Raw genomic sequence first — 16,848 nt, 5'->3', positions numbered from 1 at the left:
AACCCCAAAAAGGCGATGCATCACACGTGATAGTAAGCGGCAGAGTCTCGTTGTACTGCATAAGTACTGAATCAGAAGTTAGCAATTTCTTTATCTGTTGGAAAGCATGTTGTTCCCTTTGTCCCCAAACCCATGTTGCTTTTTTTCTAATAGTCTATGCAATGGTTCAGCTACTGTTGCTTTGTGGGGTAAAACACATTATAGAAATTGATAAGTCCAAGGAACGCCTGTAGGTCTGCCTTGTTCCTCGGAGGGTGCCTTTTTAATTGCTCGTAATTTGTCTTCGTGGGATGAATTCCTTGGCTGTCCAGGAGGTATCCCAAAAATTCTACTTTTTCGGTACATAAGTGGCATTTATCTTTTTTTACTCTGAGGCCTGCATTTTGGAATCTTCGTAAAACCTCTCTGAGTCGTTTTTCTAGGGTGTCTTTGTTAGGTGTGGCGATGAGTACATCGTCGAAATATGGGACAACGCCTTTTATCCCTTGTAACAACCTTTCCATTAAACTCTGGAAGATTCCAGGGCGACGCCACTCCGAATGGAGCCGGTTGCATTTAAAGGCGCCCTATGTGTTACGATCGCTTGTGCCTCGGCTGTGGTTGGGTCTACAGGCAATTGTTGATATGCCTGGGCTAAATCTAGTTTGGCGAAAACTTTCCCCGCCCAGAGAATGGAAAGTGTTGCACTACTGGTACTGGATAAGCACTTTGCTGCAGTGCGTGGTTTAATGTGGCCCGGTAGTCTCCGCAAATTCTTAGGGACCCATCAGGCTTGACTGGCGTCACTATGGGGTTTCCCAACGGGCGTGGTCGGTGGGTTCCAGTACGCCTGTGCTATCAGCTTATCGAGTTGTTTGTCAATTTTAGGCTTTATGGGCGAACGGCACCCGGGCGGCTTAAGGCGGATGGGTGCTATTTCAGGGTTCAAGTTAAACGAGATTGGGGTCCCCTTATACTTGCCTAGTCCGTTCAGCAAAACGCCTTTGAATTCTTGCACAAGGTCTTCCTCCCAATCGACGCTTGGCCTTGTGGACTCGCCACAGTGATTCCGAGCGGCCTGAACCATTGGAGGCCTAGAAGACTAGGCCTGTTGCGATCCACGACAGTCAGTGGTAGTGCGATGGTGCGGTCCTTGAATGAGACCTGAATCTGCGGGACCCGACGACGGGGATTCGGTTGCCCTGATAGTCTTTGAGTATAACCCTTTGAGGGTTAAGGTCTTGGCGGCGAATCGTTGGAAGGAGCTGTTGGAGCGTTTTCCACAACACCATCGAGAGGGAAGATCCCGAGTCTACCTCCATCACGCAAGGTGTGTTTTCGATGGCGACCTTTACTCGGATTTTCCCGGCATCAAGGGATGTAGCGTGGCTCTATGGTGATTGTTTGGTGGGTCTCTTCCCGCCTGGTTTCCTCACGCCTGGTGGAAGTGGTGGACGGCTTGTTTCTATAGGAGTGGTTCACTTTTTTCTCGGTGTGTGCCGAAGAACCGGAAGACTGGAATTCGCCTGTCGGGGTTTGGAGTTCTGTTTGCTTCTGCAAACCTTGCGATGTGACCGCGTCTCGCAATGGCGGCAAAGTGCGCCAAGGAATTTGCAGCCGGATCGTGGGTGATTTGCTCCACAGCCGGCACACGGTCGAAATGAGTGTTGTGAGGACTGCTCTCTCTCCGTTCGAAGTCGGTTTACCTCTTCCTCATCGCTGTCGGACGGGACTCTAGGTCTTCGTGGTGAGTTGATACCTGGTGTCTCTCTGAGCGAGGCGAGGTATCAGTGGCGAGTTTACGTAGCGGTGCGTTGCGCGGCGATTTGGGCTGCTGACTTCTTTGTCGCTCTGCTGCTGAGGCTTTTTAAGGGCATCGGTGAGGCTGATGTCCCCTTAGCCATAATTTTGCTCTGGATAGCACCGCCTTTCTAGGCCCAGAACCAAACGGTCCCGGAGGGCTTCTTCCAGGTCGGCGACCCGCAGAGGCCTCCTAGGTTCCGGAGGTCCGCGATGTAATTGGCAAGGCTTTCGCCCTTCCGTTGATCCCTCTGGTAATATTCGTGTCTTCTTACTAGGGTCGGTACGGAGGGCGCGTAGTGAGCCCGTAGTAACGGCTCGAGGACGTCCCAGTCCATTTCTTTTACCTCTGCTGGCTTGCAAGCGACTTTGCCATTTTAAACACGGTTGGCCCACAATGCGTTAGAAAGATAGCTCTTTTTGCCGGTTGTTGCATCTTTCAAATTGTTAGTTTCCAGAAACATCTGGAACCGATCCATGTAGGCCTCCCAGTCTTCGGTCTCTGGATTGAATGGAGCGGGTGGTACGGCACCGCTGGCCATGTTGCCGTTGATGGTGCGTGTTTGACCACGTGCTCTGTAGGTTGCTCTGTAGGTTAGTCAGCTCTTCGGTCTCCGTATCCCATCCTCGCCGCCAGTGTTAAGTTTAGAGAATAAGGAGACCAGACATCTGACCAGTGACTTCAACTCTTTAATAATAACAGGAAGGAATGGAACAGAGCACGTAGGGGCAAGTAACCCTTTATAGGGTTAGCTGCTGCCTTATTAACCAATGAAACTGGCAACAGGTTCCAACTACTGACCAATAAGGACAGTCCCAAAAGTAACCAATCAGGGACTGGTTCTGGCCCAAGTTGTTGTATAAGGACCAATCAAGTGTGCAGGTTTTCAACCCCTAATTTGCATTTAGGTTATTCACTTTTATTGATTCACAACAGGAGGGAAGTAGGTAAGCAGGGAAGGAAGGAGGGGTGGGAGGGAGGGAGGGAGGGAGGGAGGGAGAGAGGAAGGAAGGAAGGAAGGAAGGAAGGAAGGAAGGAAGGAAGGAAGGAAGGAAGGAAGGAAGGAAGGAAGGAAGGAGGAAGGGAGGAGGGAGGGAGGGAGGGAGGAGGGAATGAAGTAAGTAAGTAGGGGAGGGACGAAGAAAGGAGGGAAGGAAGGAGGGATGGAAGGAGGGAATAATAAAGGAAGGAAGGAAAAAAGAAAGGAGGGAGGGAAGACTTCCTGTATCTGACAATCATTTATAAGTGATATACGAAAATGATTCAACCTGCTCACCTGGAGTATACCCCCAGGGTTCATAATATGATGGAAAGACCCCAAGATGGCAGCCTCTGACAAACTCTTCATAGTCCATTGGTAATAATGGACTCGTCGAAGAAAGAAATTCGGGATGCAGGATTACCTGCAGAGAAGGAAGAGGAAGTTAAGAAAATCCATGTTACTTTCCTAGCAGGGATCTGGAGGACTGTCAAGCTGAGAATAGAGTAGCAGTTATCTTGATGAGGTGAGTTGGGTAGGGTCAACTGAAATATGGTCTTGGACTCTTTAGTAGAATTCCACAGTCTAATTTCCATAAAGGTGACAGGGCTGAAACAGAGAAGGAGACACTCGAGAGGCGCCATGAAGCCAAACCAAGATCAATATTTAATACAGCAATGCCCCAGATATTTAATTATTTTTTTCCATTACAATTTTGTTAGGGGCAACAGGTTCTTGGGTTAGAATTTGCTGTTAGGTTAATTTTCATATCCCAGAAAGTAAGAACAGAAATTAATGCGATGGACTTTTGGCTCTGGGTTACAGGCAACTTCTAATGGAAGAATTTCTTTCACAGTGAAACAGATGATCTTGGAAAAGGAGGAAAAGAGTTGGAAGGGACCTTGGAGGTCTTCTAGTCCAACCCCCTGCTCAAACAGCAGACCCCATACTATTCCAGACAAATGGTTGTCCAAGCTCTTCTTAAAAACATCCAGTGTTGGAGCACTTTTGAGGGCTGGAAAGACAAATGGAAGTGGGTTGTTCATCTCTGGGGTGGGCAGACTAAGAGTAAAATTCAATCTGAGTCAACCATGTATGTTTTTTTTCTGTCAAACATGTCAATGATTCTCAATCTTTCTATTTATTTATTTGTATTCCTCCTTTACCATTTTAACAAAGAACCCAAGGCTGTGAACATATCCAACGCATCTTCCTCCTATTTTCCCCACAACAACCCCTGTGAGGCGGGTTGGGCTATGAGAGAGAGGAACTAGGCCAAAGTCGCCCAGCCATCTTTCATGCCTAATGCAAGACTAGAACTCACAGTCTCCCGGTGATTGGCCCAAAATCACTTAGCTGTCTTTCATGCCTAAGGTGGGACTAGAACTCTCAGTCTCCCGGTGATTGGCCAAAAATCACTTAGCAGACTTTCATGACTAAGGTGGGACTAGAACTCTCAGTCTCCTGGTGGTTGGCCCAAAGTCACCCCACTGTCTTTCATGCCTAAGGTGGGACTAGAACTCACAGTCCCCCTGTGATTGGCCCAAGTCACCCAGCTGATTTTCATGCCTAAGGTAAAACTCGAACTCACAGTCTACCACTTTCTAACCTGGTTCCTTCACCACTAGATCAATTTGTCTCCACAATGAGTGACTGAAGCTCCACCCCATTTTTACATGTGTTGCAGTGCACATTTAAAAAAAATGGGGGCGCCATTCTAACATGAGCTTGCAGCTGCCATCTTGATTTTTACCATTCCCACCCCCCCTCACACAGATAACCCTGAGTTTCACCAGGAGAGCCAGTTTGATCTGTGGGGGTCTTTCCTGATCTGGGCAGGGGAATCCTGCTCTCCTTTGGGCCTGGTCTTATCGGATTCAGGTGGCATCATAAGACCATGATTATTCCAAGAAGCAGGGAGAGATAAGGAGCTGGTCTTAAATACCTTAATCCGATCCGTTCGATTATTGAACAAACCGATGCGTCTGATGGTACTGAGGATGGGGTCGCCAGAATCATCAATCATGTTGTGTGTTGTCACAGGTGGGAGTCCTTGCCGCTGCAATAGAATGAAAGAAGCACATTTTACAGGCCCCCAAAGTGCATTAAAGATGCAAAATGATGCTTGGGTTGAAGTCCTTCAAACTGGAGGCAGACTGGTGTGGGTTGAGTTTTGTAGAAACTACCCATCAGCCCATCAGAAGAGTCGGAAAATATGCTGGGAATCTTTTCTGTGGCCTAATAGTTTTTTTAGTGCAGAAGTAATATTGCCTCATGGGAAACAGCTGTGGTTGACTTAGTACCTAGATCAAGTTAAATCCAAAAAACGCTAGAGAATCCCTGGAATCCCGGCGCTGTGACAAATCAGCCATCAACAGGCACATAGAGATAAACCACAGCTACATACCACTCAAAAGAGGGAAACATAAAGCTAAATTACCACAACACCTCTTTGCCAGTGATCACCACTCAGATAAGCAGAGATTAACACCAAGATTAATAGCAGACCAACAAGCAAGCATTAAACAATACTTCAATCAAAGAACTACCAATTCATAACAACAAGCAAACACTAAACACACAGCCTGAAGCAAGGAAACACCAAGAACACCCCCACCAACACTTACAAGACAAGCCACTGGTATATAAACAGAGAGCAAACCCCACTCCCTTCTAGTATTGGTGATGTTACTTAGTTTGGTAATGAAATGTCTGCAAGAAAATGATCAAGTTCAGAGAGTACCAAGGTTTCCACACAGTGGTGGTGTTCAAATTTTTTTCCTACTGGTTCTGTGGGCATGTCTTGGTGGGTGTGGTGTGGCTTGATGGGTGTGGCGTGGCTTGGTGGGTGTGGCGTGGCTTGGTGGGTGTCGTGTGGCTTGGTGGGTGTGGTGTGGCTTGGTGGGTGTGGCTTGGTGGGCATGACAGGGGAAGGATACTGTAAAATCTCCATTTCCACCCCACTCCTGGGGAAGGATATACTGTATAATCCCCATTCCCTTCCCACCCCACTAACCTGCTTTCCAGCTCCGTTCTCCTGTGCAGGGCAACCAAAGAAGACCCAGCCGATCAGCTGGGACTCGGGAGGCAGAGAATAGATGGGGGCGGGGCCAGTCAGAGGTGGTATTTGCCGGTTCTCTGAACTACTCAAAATTTCCACTACTAGTTCTCCAGAACTGGTCAGAACCTGCTGAATACCATCTCTGACTCCACAGTTCCGCCCTGAGCTATACATATTTTCTTCTCTTGGTGTAGTGTAGCTGAGACAATAATACATATCTTCTTGCTCAAACAACAGTCATCAATTTCAAAAAGCATTGCACAAAAAGCACACCTGGGTGGAATAGATGGCTCGTTTCATAATAGTGAGGTCATCACGATCTATGATCTTGTTCATATCAGGAATTTCTCCTCTGTGGATATGAAAAAATTAATTCCTTAGCAAAAAAGAAGAAGAAGAAGAAGCGTTTCCCATCTCCTGCAAATCTTTGATATTAACTTCTGGGATTAATAGTGTACAGTAGTGTGATGGCTACCTGTGCTAATCCAAACCTCACAAAGCTCAGTGGAACTTATTTCAAAGCAACGTAAAGCATTTTTTAAGAGGTAATCCCTGGTACATTTATTAAGATTTCTTTGCCTGGGAATAATAGCAATAAGCACTGAGATTTATATACCGCTTCACGGGGCTTTACATCTCTCTCTAAGCATTTTACGGAGACAGCATATTGTCCCCCAACAATCTGGATCTTCATTTTATCCACCTTGGAAGGATGGAAGGCTGAGTCAACTTTGAGCAGGTCAGAATCGAACTGCTGGCAGTGCGTAGAATTAGCCTGCAATACTGCATTCTAACCACTGTGCCACCACAACTCTTCTAATGGGTGTATATTGATAATATTATTATCTACGTAATAATGGGTGTTTATTCAGTGCTAAGTAGAGGTAATCCTTGACTTACAACCACAATGGAGCCCAACATTTCTGTTGCTCAGTGAATTTTGCTCCCATTTTACGACCTTTCTTGCCATTCTTGCTAAGTGAATCACTGCAGTTGCCAAATTAGTATCACTGTTCTGAAGTGAATCTGGCTTCTCTATTAAGTTTGTCCGTCAGAAGGTCGCAAAAGGGGATCACGTGACTCCCCCAGGACACTGCAATTGTCATAAATATGAGTCAGTTGCTAAGCCTCTGAATTCTGATCACACGACCATCAGGATGCTGCAATGGCCATAAGTGTGAAAAGTAGTCATAAGTCACTTTTTTTCAGTGCCGTTGTGACTTCAAATGGTGACTCAGTATCACTGTTGTAAGTCAAGGACTACCTGTAATGGCGGTTGTGCAAAGTTGCATGAAAGATGTTTCTCTAGCACAGGGGCAGAGGTGGGATTCAGCCAGTTTGGGCCAGTTCTGACATAGAAGTAGCAGAAATTTTAAGTAGTTCAGAGAACTGGCAAATACCACCTTTGGCTGGCCACCCCCGCCCATTCCTGTCATTGTTTCCTGTCAAAAAACAATTCCCTTGTTTGTTTTTTTTTACCTCAGCTGATCCGCGTGGCAGAGCAAATTGCCGCGCCTCAGCTGAGGTAAAAAACAGCTCACCTCACTAGCACTGATGTAGAGGGCGGTTTTTGAGTGCAGCGCGCATGCGCGAAGCCCGCTCTCATAGAACCAGTAGGAAAAAATGTGGAATCCCACCACTGCACAGGGGTGTCAAACTCAAGGCCCGTGGGCTGGAACCAGCCCGCAGGGTGCTTAGAAGCAGTCAGCAGGGCTGCCCGAGAAACAGGGAAGGTCCAGCTCGCGGTGCCCCTGCTAGTGAAAACGGACCTTGTGAGGACCATGCGCACCCCATCCCCAGCTCCATTTTCTCTGGCAGAGGGTTGCAGGAGCCATCGCAGCCGAAAACGGAGTTTGGGAGCACTGGCAGATAGCTTGGGTCAACACAGGCGCTTCCAACACAAGTGACGTCAAGCTGGCCATGCCCCCCCCCCCCGGCCAGGCCCCACCTTGAGGTCAAACACAACTCTGATGCGGCCCTCAATGAAATTGAGTTTGACACCCCTGCTCTAGCACGATGTAGAGACTGAATCTGGGAACATTGGAAAGCTAACAACAAATTCTAGCAAATAAGAAATAATAACTAAACACAATGTTGTGTGTAATCATGGCTCGATCTCCAGAACATGGTTGCAGTATTTACAGCGAGTGGTAACTTTGGCTATGTCTTCAGACATAAACGTAGGCAGCTCACGTCTATGTTTGTTATTAAATCAAACCATCTTCCGTATATAAAACAGATACAGAATGAGGTCTCATATCCTTGTTTCTCTGTATAAAAAGAAGAAGATTGTGCAGGTGCATCGTTCTGTTGAATTCTCACCTTAGCAGCGCTTCATAGAGTTTCTTACCAAATTTTTCCTTCACTGAATGTGCGGTGTCCCTACAAAAGAGTAAAACAGAATGTAAAGAATTCCCCATTCCATTCTCCATTCCCCACCATCCAGTCAGAGCTGAAGAAGCTTCTTGGATGAGAAGCGAAATATCTTCAAAAGAAAAAAACAAGAAAGTCCAGTTGCCTCCTGAAAAATCACCTTTGGGGCAACCATGATCTGCTGACTGAGAATCTGTACAGACTTTTAGCTGTACAATTTGGGGTGGTCACCCTTCGAATGGTGCGGGAGTAGGAATGGATTTCCAGAGGGAAAAAAATTGCAGACTACAGGAACCATTTGCTTCCCTCAGGTGACCCTGAGGACACAGATAAACCTCCAAGTGGCCTCAACGACCCTCTAACAGGATGCAAATGACCAACTATCTGCAAGAAATATAAATCCTTTCATTCCCCACCATCCAGTCAGAACTGAAGAAGCTTCTTGGATGGGAAGTGAAACATCTTCGAAAGAAGAAAAAACCCAGAAAGTCCAGTTGCCTCCTGAAAAAAAGCACCTTTGGGACAACCACAACCTGGGTGACCGAGAAGCTCTACAGACACACATAAGGTACATTCTCTCTAACCCTGTATAGATGTTCTCCCTAACAAAGATGGCAACTGGTCAATAGGCCAACCTTCCATACCAAGATCAAGAAGGAAGAGATTTACCATAGCTGTTTCCGGACCGCCTGGCCTTTCAAAGTCTCCACATTGAAATTGTTGGTGTTTGCCGGCATTATAAAGAACACGATGACTGTGACGTCACTTCTGTGCACCTAAGAGAGGAAAGCGCATTTTTTTTAGCAGCGGTAAAGATATTTTCCTTCCCTTTCACTGCCTTTCCTGTTCCTCCCTTTTAGGCAGGGGTGGGATTCTACTGGTTTGGCCCAGTTCTATAGAACCGGTAGCGCCGAAGAGCAGCTGACACCAAATCGGTTCGCTGCAACGATCTTCTGGTCTTCTGTTTGACCTGCCTGCCCGCCCGGGCTCTAGGCTGTGCTTAATTCCCTGCTTTTTCCACCTCAAGCTGCTTTTGGTCAGCACAGCGGAGTGCCATGCCTCAGCAGGAGAAGGTGAATGCTTGCAGGAGCCGATGATTTGTAAATGGTGCACAAAGCGCGCTCACCCAACCGGTTGTTATGCTGGTAGGATCCCACCCCTGCTTTTAGGCCATGTCCTAGCTACTGCACAAACAGTCCTTGACGATGTAGGACAGAGGGGGGGTCTAACTCACGTCGTCATGGCGATGTCACATGATGTATCGGGACTTCCCCCCCTTTCGCTAAACCAGGGGTGGGCGTGGCCAGCACGTGACGCATCCAGCCCACGAGCTGGGAGTTTGACAGCCCTGATGTAGGAGATGACCAGGCTGAGCTTGAAGGAGGGGTCAAATGCATCATAAGTCATAAGCCCCTTCGCACCCACAAGAGATCTAAGTCCAGCCCACTGTGAATTCTTTATCTACCGCCAAATTCCTTTGACTGTTAGTAGTTCATATTCTTGTAGAGGGCTTAAGCTTGCAATAAATCTTTATACCCATTTTGAACTGCCTGGATCTCTTAATTTCCTTGGCACTTGACAGACAATATCATGTTTCTGCTGTGTATCATCCTCAGATCATGAGTGAGACAGGCTTAACTCATCCCCAGCTGTAGGGCATTCAGGTACAGGCATTCAGGTACAGCCAACTTACGTACGCAACCAAGCCCAAAATTTCCATTGCTAAGCAAGCCAATTGTGAGTTTTGCCCCATTTCGAGGCAAAAGAGGTTGCACAATCAGGCACAATTCACTTAACAACCATCTTGTTCAGCAACAGTAATTCTGTGGTGGTAAACCGAGGACTATCTTCAAGGTAGGAAAAAGGCAACATAAGTCCCGTCTCCTGACCGAATTCATTCATTCATTCAATCAATCAATCAATCTGATTGATTGGAGCTGGAAGGGACCTTGGAGGTCTTCTAGTCCAACCCCCTGCTCAAGTTAACTGCTCAGGTTAAGAGCAGTTCAACAGCAAAACCAATTAGTAACGGTTGTAGTAGTAATACGTAGAATGTAGGGAGTAGTACAGTGGAACCTCGGGTCGCGAACGCTTCTGTTTGTGACCAGATCAGGTGGCAAACAAAATTGGAGCGGAAAGAGTTCCTTTCCGTGCCAATTTCCCCTTTTGCGCCATTTTTGTGTGTGTCCGCACATGTGCAGACAGCTGTGATTCTGGTCATGACCAAATCGGGTTGCAAGCAAAGTCCTGGAACGGATTACGGTCACGGTCCGAGGTTCCACTGTAATTCCATAAAGTAATGGAACCCACTTTAATTCGAACTCTTCTGAACAGCGGGCTAGACTTGATGGCCTTAATGATCCTTCCAAATTTAGGATTTTAAGTTCCTATTTAACTCTCGGGTTCCACTGAGGGAGGCGGTGAGCCTTTCAATACTGACTGCTGAGGAATATCTACAGAAGGATTGTAATAGGCCAGTGGACTCCAACCTTGGCAACTTTGTGGATTTTAATTCCTCGGCCTGCGTGGATTTGAGGCCATGGATTTGAGTTTCCCCAAGATATCGATCTGGTTGGCCATTTGGTCTCACCCATCATCGCTCTCTCTATGACTGACTATGCGGAGCTTCTGAGACGCCTGTCCTCTTTCTTACCCTCAGCAGGAAATTTAATCTTGACAAGGCCTCTAAAAACATGTCCGCTCCTTTGTTTGAAAACTCGTATCTCCCGGCGATGAAGAAAAACAAAGTCTTTTCAAGGTTGAAGTCAAGATGGCTGAAAAGAGAGCAAACAAGGGCACAACACTGCAAACGGGTTGTTCAAACAAACACACACCATCGGGCAATGTTGAACAAAGGTCGCAGATGCCTAACGACAACATTGGAAGCTGAACATTGCTTTCGGCGATGTGTGCGCATCCTGAATAGCAAAGAAACACCTGATCGCCCTATGGGGAGGGGGGGGCACCGATACAAAGCCAAAGGAATGCCTCAGAAAGAACGAAATCCCCCAGAAAAGAACTTGTGAATACATGCATGATATTGATTCAGGGATTCTACTAAAAAAATTCAGTTGAAAAACATAACTCTTGAAACCCCGGCTCCTACTTCTGCACGGAAACCATTTGCAGGACAGGGATTAAGAGATGCATTAAACACCATCTGGTTTTGCTGCCACTGGTGGGGTTTTCACACAACATGCTAAAAAAACCCAGGTTAACAAATCTCTGTGATCCCAAAGTATGCTAGGCCCAAATTATGCCTCAGCATGAGGGCATGGGTTCAGCGACATGCTAATACATTGGTGAGGTCAGGGGTGTCCAACCTTGGCATCTTTAAGACTTACAGACTTCAACTCCCAGAATTCCCCAGCCAGAATTCTGGGAGTTGAAGTCCACAGGTCTTAAAGTTACCAAGATTGGACACACCTAATTTTAGGTTCTCTTAGCATGATATATTATTAACTAGCTTGATACCCGTGCTTTGCTATGAAACTATGTGGTCGGGCTTAGTTTTTTGGGAGGAAAATAAGTGGGGGGGATTCTGCCTCTGCCTACCAGCATCCATCAGTAGTCCTGTCAGCATGTGAGAGAGTTGAGGGCTGTTTGGAAAGTGAAACAGTATTTGCTGTGTGAGCAAGAAGGAGACAGCAAGGAGTCTGGGCGTGGCTTAGCTCAACTGTTCTGTACTAAAACTGGTTGCTGCTGTGAAACTAAAACTGAAACTCCTCTGCTTGTGTTTTGCATTTGGAACAGATTTCTTTTCAGGTGGGGAGGGGGAGTAGAACTCCTTAGCATCAGAGCATGTTAATAATAATAATATATGAAATACTAATGCTCTGTTGGTCATTTTGAAAAATCCTTTTTTAGTGAGCACCTAGAAGCCAAGTTTCAAGTTTGTAGGCTTTACGGTTCTGGAGATTTTGTGATGATGCATGAGTGGTATTTCGCTTTTATACATTATATACAGATTATCCACTCCATTTTAACCTTGTTAGCATGAACTGCAAAACTCAGCTGTTTGGGATTTTGGATTTGAAGAAGGGAAAGCAACTAGCAAAACAGGAGAATGATTAAACTATGTTGTTCTGTTTTCTGCTTTTACCAAATACCCAGTAATTTTTAACTCTTTGCAATGGAGAAGGGTTAAAACAGCTTGGTGAATCTCCTAATCTGACATTGATAGCACAGGGTTGGTTACTGTAAAAGACCCTAATATTTTGGATGCATAAGAAAAAAATGGGAAACATAACTGTAAACCAATCTGCAACAAGGCATACAGTTAGTCCTCAATTTACAACCGTCCATGTAATCACTGTTCAAAGTTACAACACAGGAAAAGAAAATGACTTACAACCAGTCCTCACAGTTACATGATCAAAATTCGGTCACTTGGCAATCTATTCACAACTGTTGCAAGGTTTACTATTTGTAACTTTCTCAGCTGGCTTTCAGAAATCAAAGCCAGCAGGGAAAGCCAGATTCGCATCATGACCATGTGATTCACTTAACAATCATGGCAAAAATGGTCACAAAGTGATCCACAAGCCACTTTGCTGGAAATTCTGGTTCTGATTCTGGTTGTAAGTCAAGGACTGCAATGCAATTTCTTCTTCTTCTTTATCTGCTTGGTTGGAAAGAGAGCATATCTTGCTGGCCTCCTAGATTTCGGAGTGATCCAAGAATCGTTTTTGAAAGGCAGATCCTACCCGTAGAAGTGGCCTCGAACAAACTCTTGGATCCTGGCTTTATTGGTGGCATGCAAATTCTGAAATTCATGCATAGCTGAGAATTTCTTAATGTTGAGGCCATTGGGCGTGACAACATCTGGAAAAGAGCGACAATAAATTTAGAGGTGTAATCACAGCTAAGATAAGGAGCTGATAAGTTGATCCTTCAGGAATTGGAATGCGTATGTATACAGTCACTCACACACACAAATATTGTTTTTCTAATTTTGATTTCACAATCCTAAAGAAGGAGATTCATAACTCTGTTTGGAAGCATGTGGTCTGCATGAAAAAGAAACGGAGTTCAATTCCTGCCAAGTTTAACGGGTCTAAGAAGAACCACACATAAAATGCGGGAGGCCAGTGGTGAGTGCAGGCAGGACACAATTTGATTTTGCACACGACATCTTCCTGTGCCTCTGGCTCTACCCACTGAAAATTCATTATTTGCGCCAAAATTAAAGATTGGGAAAGAAGGTAGCAAGGAAATGGATCGGCGAGAGGGAGGGGCTGCGTTCCAGAGGAGTAAGAGGCAACTCGGCCCAGATATCCTGTGTGAGAGAAAGAAGATGAAGACAGTCCCTCATTGGTAGCGCTCAGAGTATATTGTAGATGTAGATTCTACAAAGTCCCAGGGGACAGGACAAGAAACAATGGTTGGAAACTAACCAAAGAGAGAAGCAACCTGGAATTAAGGAGACACTTGCTAACAGTGAAGACAATTAACCAGTGGAAGAGCTTGCCTTTAAAAATCATGGGCGCTCCATCACTGGAGGTTTTTAAGAAGAGTCTAAACAATCACTTGTCTACAATAGTACGCGTTCTCCTGCTTTGAGCAGGGAGAACTTCAAGGTCCTATTCCAACGGTGGTTAAACTTTTCAGTACCGAGTGCCAAAACTGGAGCGCACGCACGCATGCTGAAAAGGCACCAAGTTCTATTCCATTCCATTCCAATATTCTATTCTATTCTATTCTATGCTATTCTATGCTATGCTATGCTATGCTATGCTATGCCATGCCATGCCATGCCATGCTATTTAATTCCATTCCATTCTGTAGAATATTTGTAGCTCAAGATTGAACTGCCAAATTGCAAGCAGTTGATAGTCAGCAGAAGTGGCCTGCAGTATTGCACTCTAACCACTGCGCCACTAAGAATAGGATAGGATAGGATAGGATAGGATAGGATAGGATAGGATAGGATAGGGTAGGGTAGGGTAGGGTAGGACAGAGAAGAGAAGAGAAGAGAAGAGAAGAAAAGAAAAGAAAAGAAAAGAAAAGAAAAGAAAAGAAAAGAAGGAATGTGATGGAACAGAATAGAATAGAATAAATAACTCAGATGATGGTGAGACATCAATACACTCACATATAATTATTTCAATCAAATCATCACTGGAACAGAGGTTCTGAAGGCAGATCTACAGTCAACCTTAATTATTAATCTAGAGTGAAGCAGTGACTTGGAAAGCAATCTATCTTCTATCCAAACATAGATACTCCACAGATTGTAAACTGTAGTGCACTTGGGCAAATGCCAGGCTTAATGATCTACTTCCTCAAGGATCATTGACCTTTTTTTTTTTTGAGCAACAGGCACATTTCACAACGTTGCATATTAACATGTGCCAGTTTCTAATCATTCTTTACAAACAAAGGTCCTGGAGAAGGCATCTCAACTCCAAATTGTCCTGAATAAAGCAGATTATTTAAATACCTTGTCATCTGTAATTAAGTCTTTATGCCCTTGATAGATGCCCTATTCCAAAAAAAAAAAAAAAAAGGTGGTAATACGTTCTATTGGACTTTTTGGTGACATTTCATATGATCTGCCAATAAATATAGCCTCCTGAGATGCCAATAGATATAGAGCTTGTAAACATTATTTGATGTGACTCAGTACTATTATCTTATAAACAATAGGGATCAAGTTCTCATGATTTTAAAACTCCTCAGTATTCCATATTGTTCTTTACGCTCTTTGATGCAAGAGTGCTATGATGGGATTCATTAAAAACCTTAGAGTTTTATTTTATAAATAGATCGATACAATGACCAGCGCTATCCCCCCCTTTTCACTTGAAGCTAAAGAAGCTGCAGAAATCTTAAAGTCTTTTTTTATTGAAGGGTTGAAATGAGGGGTCCTTGGTGCTCTCTGAGGTTGGTTGATTTCTTGCAGAGTTTCATTACCCAAACTAGGTGACGTCATCAGTGCTGGAAGGGAGTGTGGGTTGTGGAGAGGAAGAGGAGGAGGAGGAAGATGACAATGACTATGGATGCTTTCGATGTTTTCTGAGGTTGGTTGTTTTCTTGCAGACATTTCATTACCCAAACTAGGTAACATCATCAGTGCTAGAAGGGGGTGTGGTTTGTGGGGAGGAGGAGGAGAGGAAGAGGAGGGGAGGAGGAGGAGGAGTATGGGGTCCTTGATGCTCTCTGAGCTTGGTTGTTTTCTTGCAGACGTTTCATTACCCAAACTAGGTAACATCATCAGTGCTAGAAGGGGGTGTGGTTTGTGGGGAGGAGGAGGAGAGGAAGAGGAGGGGAGGAGGAGGAGGAGTATGGGGTCCTTGATGCTCTCTGAGCTTGGTTGTTTTCTTGCAGACGTTTCATTACCCAAACTAGGTAACACCATCAGCACTGGGTAATGAAACATCTTCAAGAAACCACCAAGGAATCCACATTAACAACAAGATTTCAACATATTACCTCTGCCATGGTTAGGCTCTCCCTGTTCTCACTATTAATGAAACACCTTTGAGGATATCTTTCTGTACCCTATGCTGGGAGGAAGATGGGTCTTACCAGTTGCTCTCTTCAACATATGATCCGCTTCTATGGCCGTTATCTGAGAAACCGTGGTAAACACATGTGCACAATGCACTGAGGCCCGTTCCATGCAGTATCTGTGGTATATTTGCCTTTCCCCTGCTTCCTTATCTATATCGAACTGTTAAATGGAAGGGAAAAGTCACATATGAAAGAAGTTTTCAAACAGCACTCATACACTTGTAAGTAAGCATTAGAGTCGGTCACGGGAGTCAGGACAAAATAATAGAATAACAGAATTGGAAGAGATCTTGAAGATCTTCTAGTCCAACCCGCTGCTCAAACAGAAAAACCTATACTACTTCAGACAAATGGCTGTCCAATCTCTTCTTAAAAACCTCCAGTGTTGGAGCATTCACAATTTCTGGTGGCAAGTTGTTCCACAGATTAATTGTTCTCACTGTCAGGAAATTTCTCCTTATTTCTAGGTTGCTTCTCTCCTTGATTAGTTTTTCATCCATTGCTTCTTGTCCTGCCCTCTGGTGCTTTGGAAAATAAGTTGACCCTCCTCTTCTTTGTGGCAGCCCCTCAAAGACTAGAATATTGTTATCTTCTCACCCCTAGTCCTTCTTTTCTGTAGACCAGCCAAACCCAAATGCTGCAACTATTCTTCATAGTCTCCAGGCCTTTTGTGGCTGCCCCTAAGATACTGCAGGGCAGGGAGAAGCAACAAAGAAATATCTGTCACAACATAATTATGTAAATACCGCTGTTAAGAACCTGCAATAGGTGTCACGAAGATGTCACTATATAGCGTTGCCATGTTGGCATGGTCTTGTTTACTGATGGAAACCACTGGCATTGGTCTTGGCAATAGATGAGTTTTTGTCCCATAGGTTAATGGGACATTAACTTGCTGAAAAGTTGACATTCTTCCAAACAACAATAACCACAAGAATTCTATTAAACCTGTATAAGCTGTCTGACTCCAATGATTGGACAATTAAACACTAAAATTATTATAAAAGATGAAACTGCAGTAGACCTTATGCAATGGAGGGAGGAGTCCCATGCAACCTCACCAAGACACTGATCCAAACTTCATGGCTTAATTCTACTTTAAAGGCTACATTAACAAAATCTTACTAGCCTGAAGGTACA

The 16,848-nt window shown here is 44.9% G+C and overlaps 1 protein-coding gene across 1 annotated transcript in view; it reads right to left on the bottom strand.

The window, feature by feature from the left end:
• GYS2 (glycogen synthase 2) overlaps positions 1 to 16,848 on the bottom strand; it is a 40,964-nt gene that overhangs the window by 9,113 nt on the left and 15,003 nt on the right. Inside the window, exons 5-12 of the mRNA XM_026678252.2 lie at positions 15,724 to 15,868; positions 12,900 to 13,017; positions 10,847 to 10,967; positions 8,863 to 8,969; positions 8,143 to 8,202; positions 6,094 to 6,172; positions 4,705 to 4,818; positions 3,057 to 3,183 (exon numbers count right to left, since the gene is read on the bottom strand). Coding sequence (XP_026534037.1) covers positions 3,057 to 3,183; positions 4,705 to 4,818; positions 6,094 to 6,172; positions 8,143 to 8,202; positions 8,863 to 8,969; positions 10,847 to 10,967; positions 12,900 to 13,017; positions 15,724 to 15,868 — 871 coding nt within the window. The remainder of the gene's footprint in view (positions 1 to 3,056; positions 3,184 to 4,704; positions 4,819 to 6,093; positions 6,173 to 8,142; positions 8,203 to 8,862; positions 8,970 to 10,846; positions 10,968 to 12,899; positions 13,018 to 15,723; positions 15,869 to 16,848) is intronic.

Source organism: Notechis scutatus, chromosome 6 (genome assembly GCF_049901735.1).
Source record: "Notechis scutatus isolate UNSWTSFEM ecotype Mainland chromosome 6, rNotScu1.2, whole genome shotgun sequence".
NCBI classification, from domain to species: Eukaryota; Metazoa; Chordata; class Lepidosauria; order Squamata; family Elapidae; genus Notechis; species Notechis scutatus.
This window is presented reverse-complemented; position numbering and strand designations above follow the sequence as displayed.